This window comes from Charadrius vociferus, unplaced genomic scaffold, assembly GCF_000708025.1.
Source record: "Charadrius vociferus isolate BGI_N301 unplaced genomic scaffold, ASM70802v2 scaffold615, whole genome shotgun sequence".
Classification (NCBI taxonomy): domain Eukaryota; kingdom Metazoa; phylum Chordata; class Aves; order Charadriiformes; family Charadriidae; genus Charadrius; species Charadrius vociferus.
Window position 1 is genome coordinate 105498 of NW_009648346.1, and position 17303 is coordinate 122800.

A 17303-nucleotide genomic window follows, 5' to 3' on the forward strand; every position below is an offset into this window, starting at 1 on the left:
GTGGGTGGAGGGGCGGGCCTCTGGGGGCGCCCACCGGGGCGGGTACAGCCCCCAGGTCAGCCATACCCTTACAGCTGCGCATCTCTGGAGAAGCGCCTGTGCTGGCCGTAGGAGTTGTCATCTCTCTATGGCACCATGTTGCCTTCACATCTAAATGTTTTGTGCAGGTATATTTGAAGCAGGAACATGATGTTCTTCTTCTCATCAGCTTTTTCAAGTTGCTGTGGCTTTTGCACATCACTTCATAAAGCCCCCCAAAATAAAATCTGAGAAGAGGCAAAGTTCATCTTTAAAATGGGCTACTTCTGAATGTGTGTCTAGAAAATGGGGAGCACCACCAAGAAATGGTGCTTAGCATCTGTCTGCGACCTGCCTATTGCACGTAAGCCTTGTAGTGCCATGTACAGAAGAGTTTAAAGAAAGAGCTTGTTCTGGCTGAACTGCCCTAGAAGGACAATGTGAACCATGCTTGGCGTTTCTTCATTTTCATCAGCTGGTCACCAGTGTAAGATTGTCATCTAACATTTTGTGGAAGAGTTGATTCTTGCCATCAATAGAAGAAGAAGAAATAAAAGTGCAAGCTTATCTCTTTGCTTTCCTCTTTCAATGTTTGAAGGATCACAGTGGTCTGTAGGAGTCTAAAGACTTCTTATGCACGGAAATATGGGCAACTTGATTTCAAAGTAGATCTGACTGGTTTTGTTGGTAACAAGATACTTCTGCAAGAGCAACTAAGACAAATCTCACATACGCCAAGAGTGTTACAATCCATTTCTTTTCAGGATCAAGAAAGTAATGGGTTTTCCACAGGAAAAGAAATCGAACAGCCTGATGTCACCCTTGGGTCTGTGTTCTGTGGCGTGGCTGGTAGTGGTTGCACATGCAGTGAACAGTCTGGTGCCTGAAGATGATGGACTATACCGAGTTATATTCCTGGTGCTGTCACTGACTTGTGAAATTCTCACATCCAGCTGCAGAAAACAAACACTTTTACAGATTAAAAGACTGTATTGTAGAGTTCGGTCTTGCATTTGCTTGCAGAACACCAGAATGAATTATGAAGATAATGTCTGTGCTGCAGAAAAGGCTGATCTGTTGTTCCTGCCCTGAAGTATTAAATATTAAAGCTACTTCAAGTTGCTGCGGTACTTTCTGTTCTGTAAATACTGCTTGTCTACTTCCAGTGTGCTACATGTCTGCAATGCATAACTGCATTACAAAATTAAGAGGAGCCGCAAGCTAATGCAGATGAATAAGCCAAAGGCAGGGCTTTTGGTCCATCATGAGCAAGGAGCCTTGTGAGATTATGGGTATCAGTGTATAAGCCAAGTACTTCCCTAGGAATGGGAATGGAAGCAATGGAAGTCATTTTTAAAAGCGAAGAAGGAAAAAAAAAAAAAGCAAGCCCAAACCAAGCCGCAACAAATTGGCAACTCCCTGCTCCCCCCAGAAAAATAATGAGCACACCCCCCCCACACCCCCCCCCCCAGTCCAACACAAGAACAGTGTAGGGCTTTTGATCATGGAGACTCTTGTCTTTTGGGCTATTTTCTTGCTGAGGAAAGCCACACTGTCTCAGACAAATTTCATTTCAGTGCTAAAGATGTTCTTGTAGTCATGGAGGTAGAGGTCTTTTAAATGGCAGTTAAAAGTCAGCCATCTAGCTGTTGAGGTACAGAGGGAAACCATAATTATTTTTTTTCCTCCTTTTTAAGGCTTTCCTTAGGAAAAGTTCTAGTATGTCTAACGCAGAGTATTCAACCTAGCTTCTGCAAAGCACTTCAGACTATCTGGTCCCTGAACTTGAGAACTTGCAACAGATCTTTTCAATGACTTCTGAATGCTTCCATGTCTGATGGCAAATTTCATGCCGTGTACCTGAATCACTTCAGTTGCCATGTTTTTTTAATAGAAATACCACTGTGCTTTTCTTGATAAATAGTTGGATGTGGACAGACTTTAGTAGGGTTTGTAGCAATAGGACAAGGGGTAATGGTTTTAAACTAAAAGAGGGTAGATTCAGACTAGATACAAGGAAGAATATTTTTTTACAATGAGGGTAGCCTAGAGAGGTGGTAAATGCCCCATCCCTGGAAACATTTGGGGTCAGGTTGGATGGGGCTCTGAGCAACCTGATCTAGTTGAACATGCTCATTGCAGGGGAATTGGACTGAATGACCTTTAAAGGTCCCTTCCAACTACTCTATGATATTATGTGAAAGTTATTTTAGCGCCTGGAATGAAAATTGCTGTACAGAAGCACGTGAAAATAACCCCTGCATTGTTTTTATGTCTTCCCAGAGTGACCTGCTTGCCTTCACATTGGTTTTCCCTAAATTAAATGCTGGTATTTGAGATACTTCCAAAGCCACTCATTGAGATGATTAGAAAAAGACACTTGAGCCCAACCAGCTTGGTTTTTTTGCATGTTTTGAATATATATAATGCAAATTTGAAGGAGTTTGTTAAAAATTGAGCAGCTGAAATTGTCTTCTAACAGTAGATAGGATTTAGCTTGTGATTGAACTTGAGGTTTTTTTTCTGTAACTTGAGTTGTCCTGTTGAATAGAGCTGGAGTGGATGAAGGTCACTCAAATACAAAGATGTTAAAATGACCGAATGCTCGACTCAAGGAATACTAGTAATAATAGACCAACATCTCCCCACCCCCTGAGCTTTCCTCTTGTGTGTGTTTTTCATTCTTGCCTGAAATGGAGTGCTGTACTGCTAGGATAGCTGTTGCTCCTGATACAGATGCCAAACTTAAACACTTTCCCAGATGTGGCCTCCTTCAGAGCAAAAAAGAAGTCTTAACATTTTTCATTAGTAACTGGGTACTTGTCTGCCTATGCAGTATCAGGAGTCCAACTGGGTTCAAACAAGGGTGATCCTCGAAGAACTGCTCACGAAATAAGCTTTTGTTCCCTTTGGGATGTTACTCCAAATGGTTATTTGTAGAGGTGTTTGGAATCAGTTATGTTCTGCAGAGTCATCTGACTTGACCTCTTATAACCCAGATTTCAATAAATTGGCAGCATTGGACTTCCCTGTTGTGATCCTTGTCCAGCCTGCACTCCTGCATGGAGCTGTCTCAAATGAAAGCTGGAAGTTGTAGGAAGGTCCAAGCCAGTCTGCTTCCGCCAAGATGAGTTTTCATGGAAACCACAGGTTTTGATAAGGCTTCACCTGCTTTCCTGCGTCATTTAATCAGTTGTATGAACTGTATGAAATTTGAAATATAACCAGTAATAGTTATATTTCAAGTGCTCTGACTGATGCAGGTTACTGTTGCTTCTGATGATACCCATCTAGCTTGCGCTTAAGTGTTTCCAGGTTATGGGCAAGCTCTGATAGACTCTGTTTTGCCAACAGCTTGCCTCACGTTTTTTAAAGTTATGTTGTAAGTAAGATAATCCCAAGTTTTTCTGGGGAGGTGAGGGAAAATTGTCACCAGTTCATAATGGTGGATGTTAAGTACTCCAGGCACTTTTGGCTGTAAGGCAAGACTATGGTTTCCGTTAAAGCTGAGTTGACTGAATCAGGGCAAACCACTTCATGTGACTTTTATTAGATATTGACAAGAAGAGTGTAAGTGTTGAGATTAACATACTGAATAGAAGATATTTACAGTGTATGTAAATTTTTATTAGGGAAAAATAGCTGGAGTGGATTTCGCTTGCTTGTAGTGAGGTTTCACTTTCTCTATGTCAACACAAGAGATTCCAGTTTTGGTAGATGTTCAAGCTGCATGGGGTGTCAGGCTATGTGGAAATCATGTTTTCTCTTGCCTCTCTTCTTATCGTCCGTAGCTATGTTTTCAGCTACTTTGTTCCAATATCTATCTTTGGAAATCCCTATTTGTATCTTATCTGCATCTTGAAGTGTTCTTTAAATTGTAGAGTGAAAGCTGCTAACGAAGCATAGCTACTGGCACTAAAGCATCCATTTGCTTATGGGTTTTTCCTGACATGTGTTACTTCCTAAATAAACATCTGGGATGTTGATTTGTGGAGCTGAATAGGTGCTTGTAAACTCAAGGGAACACTTGAAATCTGTGCACAGGAAATCCCGCTCAAAGGAAAGAATACCAGGTTTGAGCATCTGTGGAAGCTTTCTGATTGGGAAGATAGTCTTCCAGACACTGTTCTTTTCTGTCTCATTTCTTTGCATGGGCAAGTAGAAGCTTGCAGAGATGGAAATCTCCATTCTTGTGGTTCTAGTGATAACTTTAAAGCTGATGTGTTTTAACTCTGATTGGAGCTGATTCATGGGTTGGGTGTCATGACATTGAAGATGGATATGAAAGTTCGTTTTGTGATTATTAGTGTTATGGACAGCTGTATATTTTATATGTGAGAAGTACCTACATATCTGTTTGTCAAAAGCTAAAAATATGAATACCACTTTCTGTTTGGTTGCCTGTTGGCCTTTTTGTGTAGTAGTGAAGACAGGTTGTATGTGAAGAGGTTTCATGCAAACTGAAACCTATTGATAAAAACAGTTTGAGGACTCAGTCTCTTCATTGAGCGTCTTAGAGGAGCAACAAATTCCAGCAACTGTTTCTCTAGGTCTTATAGCTGCTGTTAGTATTGGTGTCCGTGTGGTCATCTACATTTGAAATAATTTTTAGATGTTGAAGACAGGTCACCAGGTTGGGTGTTCAGTGGAGATACTACATTAATGTTGGCAGGCAATGTATTGTACTGTTTTTATTAGCTCTTTGAATTTTTCTCACCATGTATCTTCTTTCAAGGTTAAGGCATGTACCTGATGGCTTTCAAATAGGTGCTGCTTATAAAAGGTGGCAGCAAAGAGGCTGGAAACTAAACATGGCTGTTGGACTTGTGCTGAAGTGATACCCGGCGAGATGATTTTAGCGCTGAGTTTGGAAGGTGGTGTGGTACAGTGGTGGCAGAAGACTTTCTCCAGATTAGGAGCAGTGGTAGCTATTGGAAGTCTCCCAGGATCTGGAAGCTTCTTCCTGTCAGAAATAACTTCTGCAAAGTGAATATGTGCATGGGCAAGACAGACCTTATGCGTAATCCTCATCTGTCCGTGTTTTATGTATACACAGTGTTTAGTTGCCACAAGGAGACCTGTCAATGTGGTGAATAATTAAGGATCTGTATGAGTTGTTGACTGGCTCATAGGCTGGTTCAATAGGTAAATAATTTTCTCTGTAGTGTCTTTTTACCATGGGATGCTTTTTAGACCATAGTGAGCAGCAGTTTTTTGAATTGGGCTCCATGGGGCAGCTTGTTTGTTGTGTGTCTGCCTCTGGTAGACAGTGAAACGCTCATTTCTCATCTGCTGTCAGCAGCAGATGTTGGTATTGTGAACATACAATTGGATTTGTTTAAAATGTGGCTAAGATTCTTGTTTATTTAAAGGTCTCTCTTAAGTGTCAGTGTAACCCTGCTGATTCTGTGTTTCATTGCAGAACTACACATGAGTTCTTGTTTGGTGCCCTTGCTGAACTTGTAGATAATGCCAGGTATGTACCTGAGACTGTGTAATTCCCAAGGTAAAATCAGTTAAGATTTAATTAGCCCGTCTATTTGTTGATCTTGAGCAATTTTCACTTCTAGTAGACTTTACAAAAAATACAAAATAGAAGACTTTGCTGTGGGTTAGTATGAATATTTCCCTTGGTCCTCTTATGCCACCACATCTGCCCCCTTGGAAAAAACAAAAAGAAAAGAAAAAAGGTATTATTCCTGAAAAGGTAAGTTTGAGTGAATCGTAGAACAAATCATATTGGAAAGGAAATTCTTAGAAGACAAGATAGATTTAAGGAAAAAATAAGCCTGCCTTTTTGTTTAAAGTAATTGGTAAAATAATAATTATTGAAGCTGGGACTCTTAAGATACTTAGATAATCCTTGACTTTCCACATGCTATCAAGCATGATGATAGGATGAAAATGAAATCAGAAGCAGGATGCTGAAAAGTAGAGCAAGCACAGTTTGAGCAATTGTGACACTTGAGAGGAGACTTGGTATTTGGAAATTACGGGGTTTAGGCCACATTTCTCCTGTTTGCACTGGGGAATCCAGGCTATAGCTGTATCCCAAGCCTTGCATACTTACCTCTTCAGCTTCACAAAATAGTCAAAATAGTCTGATGTGGCATTATGGAACTATTTTGAGATCATTTTCTATCAAGTGTGAATTGTGACGCTCTGCAGTTCATAGTGTAAGGAACTGAAACTGGAAGATTTCTGTGGAAGAAAAATTCCATGTATGGAATGAGCCATGTCTGCGTGCAGTTGCTGTTTTCACTTTTGCTACAACATGGTTGAATGTAGCATCTTTGAGATTAATGAGTGGTTTTCTCTTCAACCTCTTGGTTTCTCCTCTGGCAAAAGAGAGGTTGGTCACCTGGGAAGGTGGTAGCTGTACTTGGCTGCAGGTACAAAGACAAGACAAAGTGACTTTGGCATTTGGGAAGTGGGGTTTTACTGTAGCACTGCAACTGCACTCTTCTAAACAGCAAACCAAGGGTATGTGATGGTCTACGTGGGGGAAAAAGATTTACAAATGGGTTTTGAGAAGAGGGCAGTGGTGCTGTGTATGCTGCTTTTTCAAATATGGAGGAGGGTGCATGGTGTATGAAGGGCTTTTCTTAAATGATCTTGTAAGGACACAGTTTCCTATGACAACCTTGAATGTATTTGGATGGAGTTTTATGTGGAGTTGCTAAACTTTTCATAGGCAGCTTGACAGCAAAAATGTAAGTTGTTTGTTTCATACAAACTCTGAGGGAGCTCAGAAGTGTGTGCTTGTTTAATTACTCCCCACCCTCCCCTTAATGTGACTTTTGTTAAAAAGCCAGTGATCCTCACTGTAACTAGATTTTGTTGTGTGTCAGCAATATCTTGCTCTGGAGTTTGGGTTCAAATAGGCACAAAGTGGAACAATGTGTCCTTTAGCTTGTCTGTTAGTCCTGACTGTGGGGCCTTTGTGGACTTTGATCTGTGCAGCCAGTTAATTTTGGAAATTACTGCACGTGCCTGGATTTTAGCTTCATTTCTGTTTGAGATTTGAATACTGATTGTGTTTTTATTGCTTTGTAGGGATGCAGATGCCACGAGAATAGACATTTATACTGGTAAGTCACTCCTGCTTCCTTGCATGTCACCGGTTCAGTCAGTAGTTAACTTGGATTTAGTCTGTGAATGTGTGTTGTACCTGGGAGAGTGATGGTGTTTATGCCTCATACTGTGTTCAGTTCTGGGCCCCTCACTACAAGAAAGACACTGAGATGCTGAAGCATGTCCAGAGGAGGGCAGTGGAGCTGGTGAGGGGTCTGGAGCACAAGTCTGATGAAGAGTGGCTGAGGGACCTGGGGGTGTTTAGCCTGGAGAAAAGGAGGCGGAGAGGAGACCTTATCGCTCTCTGCAGCTCCCTGAAAGGAGGGAGTAGCGAGGGGGGGCATCGGTCTCTTCTCCCAAGTAAGAAGCAATGGGACAAGAGGAAGCAGCCTCGAGTTGCACCAGGGGAGATTTAGATTAGATATTAGGAAAAATTTCTTCACCAAAAGGGTGTCCTGGTTTCAGCTGAGATAGAGTTAATTTCCTTTCTAGTGGCTGCTATGTTTCAAGTTTGGTATGAAAGGAATATCAATAATGCATATTGTTATAGTTGTTGCTAGGTAATCATAGAATGGTTTAGGTTGGATGAAGATCATCGCCCCCCCCCCCTGCCATGGACAGGGACACCTCCCACTAGACCAGGTTGCCCAAGGCCATGTCCAGCCTGGCTGGAATTTTTTCAGCTTCCCATAGAAGCTGAGAAGGAGCACAGACAGCAATGGAATGGCCAATGAAATATTCCATACCATAGATGTCATGCTTAGTATACAAATGGGGATTGGCTGGGGGGCAGAAATTGCAATTGCTGCTTGGGACGGTGCCAAATTCATCAATTTACCAGGTCGTAGGAGCAATTTGTGTCATGATTATTGCTATTCAACTGTCTATCTCAACCCACAAGGTTTTTTTTCCCCTTTCTTTCCCCTCCTCTTCCCCCTCTTCTCCCTGACCTTCTGAGGGGAAGGGAGAGAACTGCGGGAGCGGCTGCGTGATCCTAGCTGCCAGCTGGGGTTAAACCACAACAAAGGGTTGTCAAGCATTGGAACAGTCTACCCAGGGAAGTGGTGGAATCGCCATTCCTGGAAGTATTTAAAAGATGTGGTGCTGAGGGACATGGTTTAGTGGTGGTTTTGGCAGTGTTAGGTTGATGGTTGGACTTGATGATCTTAAGGATCTTTTCTAACCTAAATGATTCTATGATTCTGCTGTTTGTCCTGTGCCCCAGTGCCTGTTGTCTTTCAAAAAGCAGTACCTTTACAGATAACTCGGGCAAGCACTTAGATCAGCCTTCAGCTGATATCAGGTAAAGTGATTTTTGATAAAGATAAAAAATCTATTTATACTGGATGCTTGAGAAACCTGCTTTTACAATATACTCTTGTAGCATATATTTACATGCAGAAAAAGTTCTTATTCTGTAATAAAAAATCTGGTGCTCTTTCTTACAGCTTTGCTATATTTGGCTTGTGAAGCCCTTGTTTGTTGTGTTGCTTCTGTTGTGTACACTGATTCCATTTTATGGAACTTTTAACTTTTGCTTGCGGGACTAGTGCATAACTCTTCTTTTGTAGAGCGACGGGAAGACCTACGAGGTAGATTCATGCTGTGTTTTTTGGATGATGGAACGGGAATGGATTCAAGTAAGTGACTAGGAAGTCACACTTGCATTTTCAAGCTGAGGTTTAATGTTATGGCTTAAGCTGAATTAACAGCTTGGTTCTGTTGAAGGGGGGCATGTTCCATGCCACATTCCTGGCTCTGCACTGGCTCTTTCACACTGTGTCATATATCAAACTATTCACCTCTTCAGTTGCAGAAAACTAATCTGGCCAAAAGAAAATTGTTTTGCTGCATTATAGAGTTGAGTCACTCTGGCCTGTGGTTTTGCAGCACACCAAAGTTGGATTTGGGTCTGGAGGGAGAATAGTGTAGCCAGAAGACGGAATGAGCTCAAGCTCTGACAGGCATAAGCCTTTTCCCTGTTTGAGGCTGCCAAGTGGTTAGTGTATCTCAGCTCTAATAAGAAAGTGTGCCGTGGCAGAAGTAGAAAGCTTAGCTTTGAAAGCATTTTGCCATTGTTTCATTATTGGCATTGTGATTCAGATCAATACTTGACAATATAAAAATCTTAGGAGTATGAGAAGAATGTAGCAAATGTACTTCTGCTTCGTTGTAAGAATTGATGTAAGTCTGTGTTGTATCTAGCAGGAGAAAAGCCTTCTTGCTTTGCTTTAGCATCAGTAAACAGCACTGTCAACCCACACCACCTTCTTTGTGTCTTGAAGATGGGTCAATCCTTCGGCCTCCACTGGGCCGAAAAGTTGGTTTAAATTGGAAGGTTTTGGAGAAGGCGAGAGATGGATAAATAAGGATCGACTAACACTTTTGTTCTTATCCCTCGGTACTATAAGATCCTCTTGTGATATGAAGCGTTTAGTTCCGTTTATTTATGCTTATAAAAATACGTTAACATCTTTGATATGCAGATTTGTGACCTGCATGAAGGAATTCAGTTTGAACTCTAGATACCATCTGCGTATTCTCTAGAATACAATTAAGGATGCTAAACACGTCTTCTGAGAGTACTTTTCTGTCACCAGTGGAACTGAAGGAAGGAATTAAGCCCCATCCATAAAACAAGTTCAGAGACTTAACTGTGGCCTTCTCACAAGCCTTTGGATCAGGGAGAAGATTTTCTGTGTGTCTTGCAAACTACATGTTTGTCTTTGGATTGAGAGCAGAATGTGACAAATGTCTGTTCTAATGCCGCAGAGTCCAAATAGCAGCTTTTATGCTGTTGTTGCTCCCATATTGCTGATTTTATGACGAAGTAGGATTTAAGTATTGGCTAAGTATTAAGCTGCTTCTTTTGACTGATCTTTCTGCTAGATCTCGAAGGATTTTATCCTGACTTTGGTCTGAGATACTTTGTAAAGGAGATTGGCACATATTGTAGGTTGTAGTGGTGTTTCACAGCGCTATATATCATATCAATGAATACCATATAATTTATGTCCTTTGACTGTCTTGATGCTTGCATCAAAGTGTGGTTCATTGCGTCTGAATTTTTTTCATTTTAAATAGGCTGTGCCCCTTTCCAGGACACTGCTTTTCAGAATGTAAAATCACTATTCAACTTTGAGTGCTTTTTAAAAAGCCCTTCTTAGTTTTCAGTAGCCTGGGACATACTGTTTTGATGCAGAGTCTGGCTTTAGCGATCACGTCTTCATGGCTTCAAGGCTGGATGATCATAGTAGGCTTGATAGGCCTTTGAAAGTCACTTAACCAAGGACAGCCAAGTAGAAACTCCACTTGCTGCACTGTTTCCCTGTCAACGTGTACAAAAGTGGCTGGGGGGAGTCTGTTACTCTGACTCCCTACATGGGCCTCTCTCCACTTCTGTCCCTGGCTATAGGGGTCTGAGTTTTAATTTCTCATAGTGCTAGATCTACCAGTTTTAAAGACATCTTGAAGATCTCTGATTTTAGGAGATGTCAGCAGAAAACCTTTTATTGGAATTTTCTCCCTTGTTTTGAAAATAGCAGGAACATCCATACAGACCTTCCTTCAACAGAAATCATCGGGAGTGTTTTATTTTTCTGCATGATAATTTTAATTAAGGATTATTTTTATTGTACATAAAGCTGACATGTTAAAAAGAATAACTACGTGACTTGCCATAGTGCTATTGGAGCCCACACTAATGTGTGAGGACACCAGCAATGTGCACTGGTGGCCAAGAAGGCGAATGGCATCCTGGGGTGCATCAAGAAGAGTGTGGCCAGTAGGTCAAGGGAGGTCATCCTCCCCCTCTACTCTGCCCCGGTGAGGCCACATCTGGAGTATTGTGTCCAGTTCTGGGCTTCCTGGTTCAAGAAGGACAGAGAACTGCTGGAGAGGGTCCAGCAGAGGGCTACAAAGATGATGAGGGGATTGGAGCATCTTTCTTACAAGGAAAGGCTGAGTGACTTGGGGCTTTTTAGTCTGGAGAAGACTGAGAGGGGATCTTATCAATGCTTATAAATACTTAAAGGGAGGGTGCCAGGGGGATGGGAACAGTCTTTTTTCCAGTGGTGCCCAGTGACAGAACAAGAGGTAACAGGCACAAATTTGACCACAGGAAGTTCCATCTCAACCTGAGGAGGGACTTCTTTCCTGTGAGGGGGGCAGAGCGCTGGCACAGGCTGCCCAGAGAGGTGGGGGAGTCTCCCACTCTGGAGCCATTCCAAACCCGCCGGGACGCCGTCCTTTGCCCCTGCTGGAGGTGCCCCTGCTCTGGCAGGGGGTGGCACTGGGGGAGCTCCAGAGGGCCCTTCCAACCCTGACCACTCTGTGCTTCTGTTAGAAGACTGGATGAGGCATCATTTGGGAGGATGAGTAAATGAACCCAGGTGTCTCTGGGTGCTTTCACACAGAGGGAGGAGCCAAAAGGCTGAAGTGAACCATTCTATTAACATGTTCTCTGTGTTACTCTGTCCTGTTGCTGTTCAGTTTCATTGGTTTTGTTCTGTGTTGGACAGTTCTAGATTTGCCTGGCAAGCTGTGAAAATGGAGAAGGGTATAGTGAGGCAACAGGCCACATTTGAGTGCTCTGTCTGATAGCTCCTGATTGTCAAACCTAATGGCAGCTCCTCAACTAAAATTAGTGAAAGGTGTAAGTAATTAGCATTTCTAAAAATGAGGTGTATTTGTCATGTGACTCCTACTACAATTGCATTCAGAACTTGCTGCATTGGCTCCCTTAATGATCACACTGGATTGCGTGGTTTGAAGACCAAAATATGTTTGTATTCAAGCTGCAAACATCTTATGCTGTAGAGTCATAAGTTATCAAAAGATCTGAGGATTTGGTGATGCCACAGTACGGATCTTTTCTAAAAAAGCATTGCATCCCACAGGGAGATATTAGCATGGTAGTACTGGTCCAAAAGTTTGGCTTTTTCATAAGGGACTAAATAGGAGTCAATTAGAAAAACAAACAATAGAGCCCATGCTGCATCTCTTAGGTTGGGATTTCCCATATTGTCAGTGGCATTACTACTGAGGATACTTAGGCTTGAGAATTTAACTTACTGCTTGGGCTCTGGAGATGCTGCGTGAATTTAATGAATCAAAATGTAGGTTGAACGATTCATTGAATCAACTTGTAGGTTGAAAAAGTATAACTACTAATGTGGTAGTATTCTTGAAGGACCGAAGAAAGTAAGTCTTTAACTTGCATTTTAGAATCGTAGCACCATTGAAGAGCCCAGGTTGGAAGGGACCTCAGAGATCATCTGATCCAACCTTTCATGGGAAAGGGAGCCTAGATGAGATGATTTAGCACCCTGTCCTGTTGCGTCTTGAGAACCTCCAGCGATGGGGACTCCACCACAGCCTTGGTGAGGTTGTTCCGGTGATTGATTGTTCTCACTCTAAAAATGTCTTTCCTATATTGAGATGAAACCTCTTCCAGTGCAACTTGTGCCTATTGCCCCATGCCTTCTCCTTGTGAATGGAGAGCCTTCATCCTCTTTGTAGCCTCCCTTTAAGTACTGGAATACTGTGGTGAGATTCTCCCTGAGCCCTCTCTTCTCCAGGAAGAGACACAACTCCTTCAGTCTTTTCTCTTGGGGCAGGTTCTCCAGCCCTTTGGTCATCTTCTTCTGTCCAGTCTGTCGGCCTCTTTCTTGAATTGAGGAGACTAGAACTGGACACAGTACTCCAATTGCAGCCTGACAAGCACTGACCAGAGTGGGATGATCACTTCTCTGTCTCTGTAGTAATGTCCCTCTGAATGCAGACCAGGATCCCATTTGCCTTCATTGCTGCTGCAGCAGCGCACAGCTGACTCCTGTTCAGTTTGTTGTCTCCCAGGACCGCGAGGTCCTTTTCAACACGGCTGCTCCCCAGCCACACTGATGCCAGCCATACTGGGCTTTTTGGTTATTTCATCCCAGGTGCAGGAACTTGCCTTTCCCTGAACTTCATACAGTTCTTGCTTGCCCAGTCTTCCAGTCTGTCCTGGTCTCTCTCCCTAAGAATGCTCTCCTTTCTGATGTGTCCAGTTCACCACCATCAGCAAACCTGGTGAGGGTGCTTTTGATCCCATCGTTCAGATCCCTTATGAAGATTTTGAACAGTGTGGGGCACAGCATCAGTCCCTGGGGGACCCCACTTGTGACAGGCTGCCAGCCAGAATAAAAACTGTTGATCATCACCCTCTGAGCACAACTTGTGGGCCAGTTCCCTACCCATCTTGCATACCACCCATCCAGTCTGTGTCTTGCCAGGTTGTCCAGGAGAAGGCTGTGGGAAACAGTGTCCAACACTTTGCTGAAGCCCAGCTAAATGACGCCCACTGCTCTCCCCATGTGGACAGAAAGTGCTGCCTTGTTGTAGAAGGTGACCAGGTCAGTCAGGCATGACTTGCCGTTGGTAAATCTGTGCTGGCTTATCTCAGTCACTTGCTTCATTTGGCTTGTGATAGTTTTTAAGAGGACTCGTTCTGTTGCTTTCCCAGAGATTGAAGTAAATATATCAGTTCTTGCTCCTTTAAACTGTATTTTTGAAATCTGGAAGCTCAAAAGAGCTTTTGTTTTACCGGATGCAGTTAATTCAGTATTAATATGTTGGTTACTTTATTAGAGATTACATTCTTAGAATACTGTTTACTCAAGGCTCACAATGGTGGGGAACAATGTTCAAATGTAACATGGATTCTAGCACTTATTTTAAAGTGTGCGTATGTGCTTTTGTGTGTAGGCAGTGATGCTCGGGGGACTGCTCTCAGGGGAGTGGGCTACATATTTCTCAGCAGAAAATGTCACTTTAAGCTTGTAGAACATTGACGTTTCTTCTCAAGTTAGCAAATTTTTGAAGTAAATTGCAGGTATGTATATCAAACTGATTTGTCAATCGCTAGCTGTGTTCAGCTGTTTCCCTCAGGTGGCTGGGTGTCTTGTGTTATGGTGATGAAGGACCTCAGAGATTCTCCCCTGTTCCCCTGTCCCAGAGAAAGTTTGACTGGAGGTAATTTTGGTTTAGGCTGATTTCCCCCAGGTAGTAAATTAGATACTTTGGCCCCAGGATATTTTTTGAGGATGCTGTCAAGTCCACTACAAGTACTCTACCTCATGTAAATAAAGCAGATGAATTTCTGGAGAAGGCAGGAAGGGTAACTTTCCGTGCTTACATAATTCTTTAGTGTATTCTCAACTGGAAAACTTAAATACGAGAGGACTCTCCTCAAAGGGTGAAGCCAGGTCTGACTTCACTCAGCAGCAGTGGCTGCCCGGAGTGGGGAGGTATGGTTTGTGACCCAGAGCAGGCAACTGCCTGCAGGGATGTCAGCGGTGCGTTGTGTGCCAGCCAGCGCATGTGCTGTAACAGCCTGCCCATCCTTCAGGAGGATGCTCTCTTGCTGTCCTGGAGGACAAACAGCTCTGTCCCCCACTTCATCTCAGGTGTCTGATGTTTCTTATTAGAAAACTTTTTATCTGTGCCCTTGATTCCTTTTCTTGGGCTCTGAAGATCAATCTGCCATCTTGAGCAAATTGCTTCGGATTGTTTTTTCTCTCGTCTGTTTGGCATAGATCATATCACCCTCCCTTTTGTTGCTAGGGAGTTTGGGGATTTTAAGTCCAGTAACTCTTGAGACACGACAAAACAAAAACAGTGTGATTAAAATAGCCTTGAGTCAAACTCCATCCAGAGCTTTAACTCAAAGCTGGAAAAAAAATTCATTTGTACCTTGATTTTTGGGAGGAGGTAAATATTAAATCTCTCCAAAAGACAGCAAGCCTGGAGCAGAGAGAGATGCTTGCTCGGTCCAGAGTAGTCCTCTCTGCTGGGCATAATCTTCATCCCTCTGCCCAGAAAGAAGAATCTTTATACAGTGGTTTTGGACATGCAGCGTTGAGTGCTAAACCATATGGTCACCTCTTCTGAGAGAGGAAATGCTTTGGACAATTACTTTTCACCCTTCTTAGGCTTCTCAAAGTTTTCTTAAAAATAGTTGTTGATACAACTTTTTGTGTAGCAAGAGGGTTCCAGTAGCCTTCTCTTCTTTTCTGACCAGGCGTTAAAACTGAGAGTAATAATAGTATCATCATTGTCAATATCCTTACCCAGATCTCAAACAGGAGATAATCTAATGTTTTCTTTGTTTGGCTGGAAAATACTGTAGTAGGCTGAAGGAAAGGAGGAGGTACTCTCATCCAGTCAAAAGTTGGTTTTGAAATAGTTGTGGACCTCTGTTATGAACATACTGAATTGAGGCAGCGAGGTGCTTGCCCAGTTGTTCTGTATTTTTGCCTTGTAATTTGTGGCTTTAAATCTGAATGTAATTTTAATGGAAAATGGCATTCTGACACCCAGCTCAGTGATTTTTGTGTTAGACAGATGGTGTTAGTACTGAAAATCTTGCTGTAAAACCCCACTGTCATCAGTACTAGCAGACCTGGGCAAGTCTCCTGGGTGCTTAAATCCAGCTTGTCCACAGGCTCAGCCTCCATGTAGCTGGCTGGTGGGGTGAGCCATGTCCCGTGTTCCCTCACAGCTTGTGTATGCATTTGAGGGCTGTAATTGTTGTTAGCCTTCCTGTTAAGGCACTTGGTGTTCCTCGTCTCTGGAATTGCATTTCAATTCTCCCAGTAAACTCTATGGTGAAATGATTGCTATCTCTTGGGGGAAGGGAGAGGAATTGTTCTGTCCTGTGGATGATGTTGAAAGGCTTTATCCCTTGAACAATAGAAAGGCTTGAACTAAAAATGACAGACTCTCTCAGCTGTAAAGCCATCACGTCCTTTCATTTTGTCCTGTGCTAATAAAATACTCCGTTAATTGTTGCAGTACTTGCTAGTACTGCCTTTTCACCCACAGCTGTCCTGCTGTCAGTAGTCCAGCAATCTGCTGCAAAAATTAGCTTTTGCCTTACTAGTGCATTAATTATGATAGTGTTCAGTTCAACACCATGAAGAAAAAGTAATGTTTATCCCAAATTCAAGACCTTTTTTATGGTACTGACTTACGCTCTAGTGCCAGTGGTTTGGAGTCTGTGGTGTCAGCAGTATACACAGTATAGCAGAGCCACGGTGTCCCAGGGTATGTTTTGGTTTATGAGTGTGTTGATAATTGTGGTGGACACAACAGATCATCTCGGGGACATTTTTTTTGTTAAAAAAACCAAAAAAAACCCAAACCCATCTTTGTGCAGTCTGGACTGGGCACTGCGCTAGTCTGAAACTTAAAACTCTCTTTGTCAGCATAATGGCATCCATACAAAGCTTTTGATAATGTAAATACCATCGAGTGTATGTGTATCTTACAGAGCTGGATGGTAGAGATTCAGGATGAGACTTTGGCTTGAGCTTCCGGCCTCTTCCATGCTACAGTCTTTCTGTGCTACTTACATATTATTCACCACTGTAAAAGATATGTGTGTGTGTATATTAAAATAAACTTTTCTTTTTCCCCTGTCTCTTGTTCCAGATGAAGCTGCCAGTGTTATTCAATTTGGTAAATCAGCGAAGCGATCACCTGAGTCAACTCAAATTGGGCAGTATGGGAATGGCTTGAAATCGTAGGTATAACAAAAGCCAGCCTCCTGAGATTATGGAGGTTAGAGTTGAGATAGTAAATGTATTTTTTGCTTGGAGGTGTATATCTTTTTTTTTTTTTCTGCAGGGGGTGGGATGGTGGGGGGGTAGAGGATGGGGGGGTGGGGGGAGTGAATGCAAATGAAATCTAAATAAAGATACCATGGTTTGGTAAACGAGCTCTGTGAACATCTGGTGTAATTCTTCAGTGGCAGAGAAGTCAGTCCAAAGTTGATGACAGTATTTTGCCATTGTGTTTGCATGATGCAGAGTATACAGATTAGAGCTGGGGAGAAGACAAAACCTTAATATGCCTGTGGCAGGCAGATAGTAAAATTGGAGCAAAATAGCGCTGCAGCCTCTTGCTAGGAAAGTTGTCTGGTGCAAGCCAGATGGACTTAAGCCTTTTCTTTTTGTCTTAAATCAAACAGATGCATGGAGAAGAGGGGGAATGATGGAAGGAGTGAGAGGAGGAGTGGGATTAAGTGGCAGAGGAACAGAGGCAGGAAGGAAATCGTACTGGTTGGAGGGGATTTGCTAGGAAAGGGAAAGGTGTTTGCTGTGGTGAATGGATATCTTTGGGAAAGTTAGAGAGCTTTTATGGCTTACTCTGCTTTATGCTGTTCCATGTGG

General features: G+C 42.6%; 1 protein-coding gene across 1 annotated transcript in view; it reads left to right on the plus strand.

The window, feature by feature from the left end:
- The first annotated feature begins 5447 nt into the window (after nt 1–5447).
- MORC2 (MORC family CW-type zinc finger 2) overlaps nt 5448–17303 on the plus strand; it is a 50437-nt gene continuing 38581 nt past the window's right edge. Inside the window, exons 1-4 of the mRNA XM_009885093.1 lie at nt 5448–5494; nt 7075–7109; nt 8664–8732; nt 16564–16654. Of these exons, the coding sequence (XP_009883395.1) occupies nt 8693–8732; nt 16564–16654 (131 nt within the window). The 5' untranslated portion in view covers nt 5448–5494; nt 7075–7109; nt 8664–8692. The remainder of the gene's footprint in view (nt 5495–7074; nt 7110–8663; nt 8733–16563; nt 16655–17303) is intronic.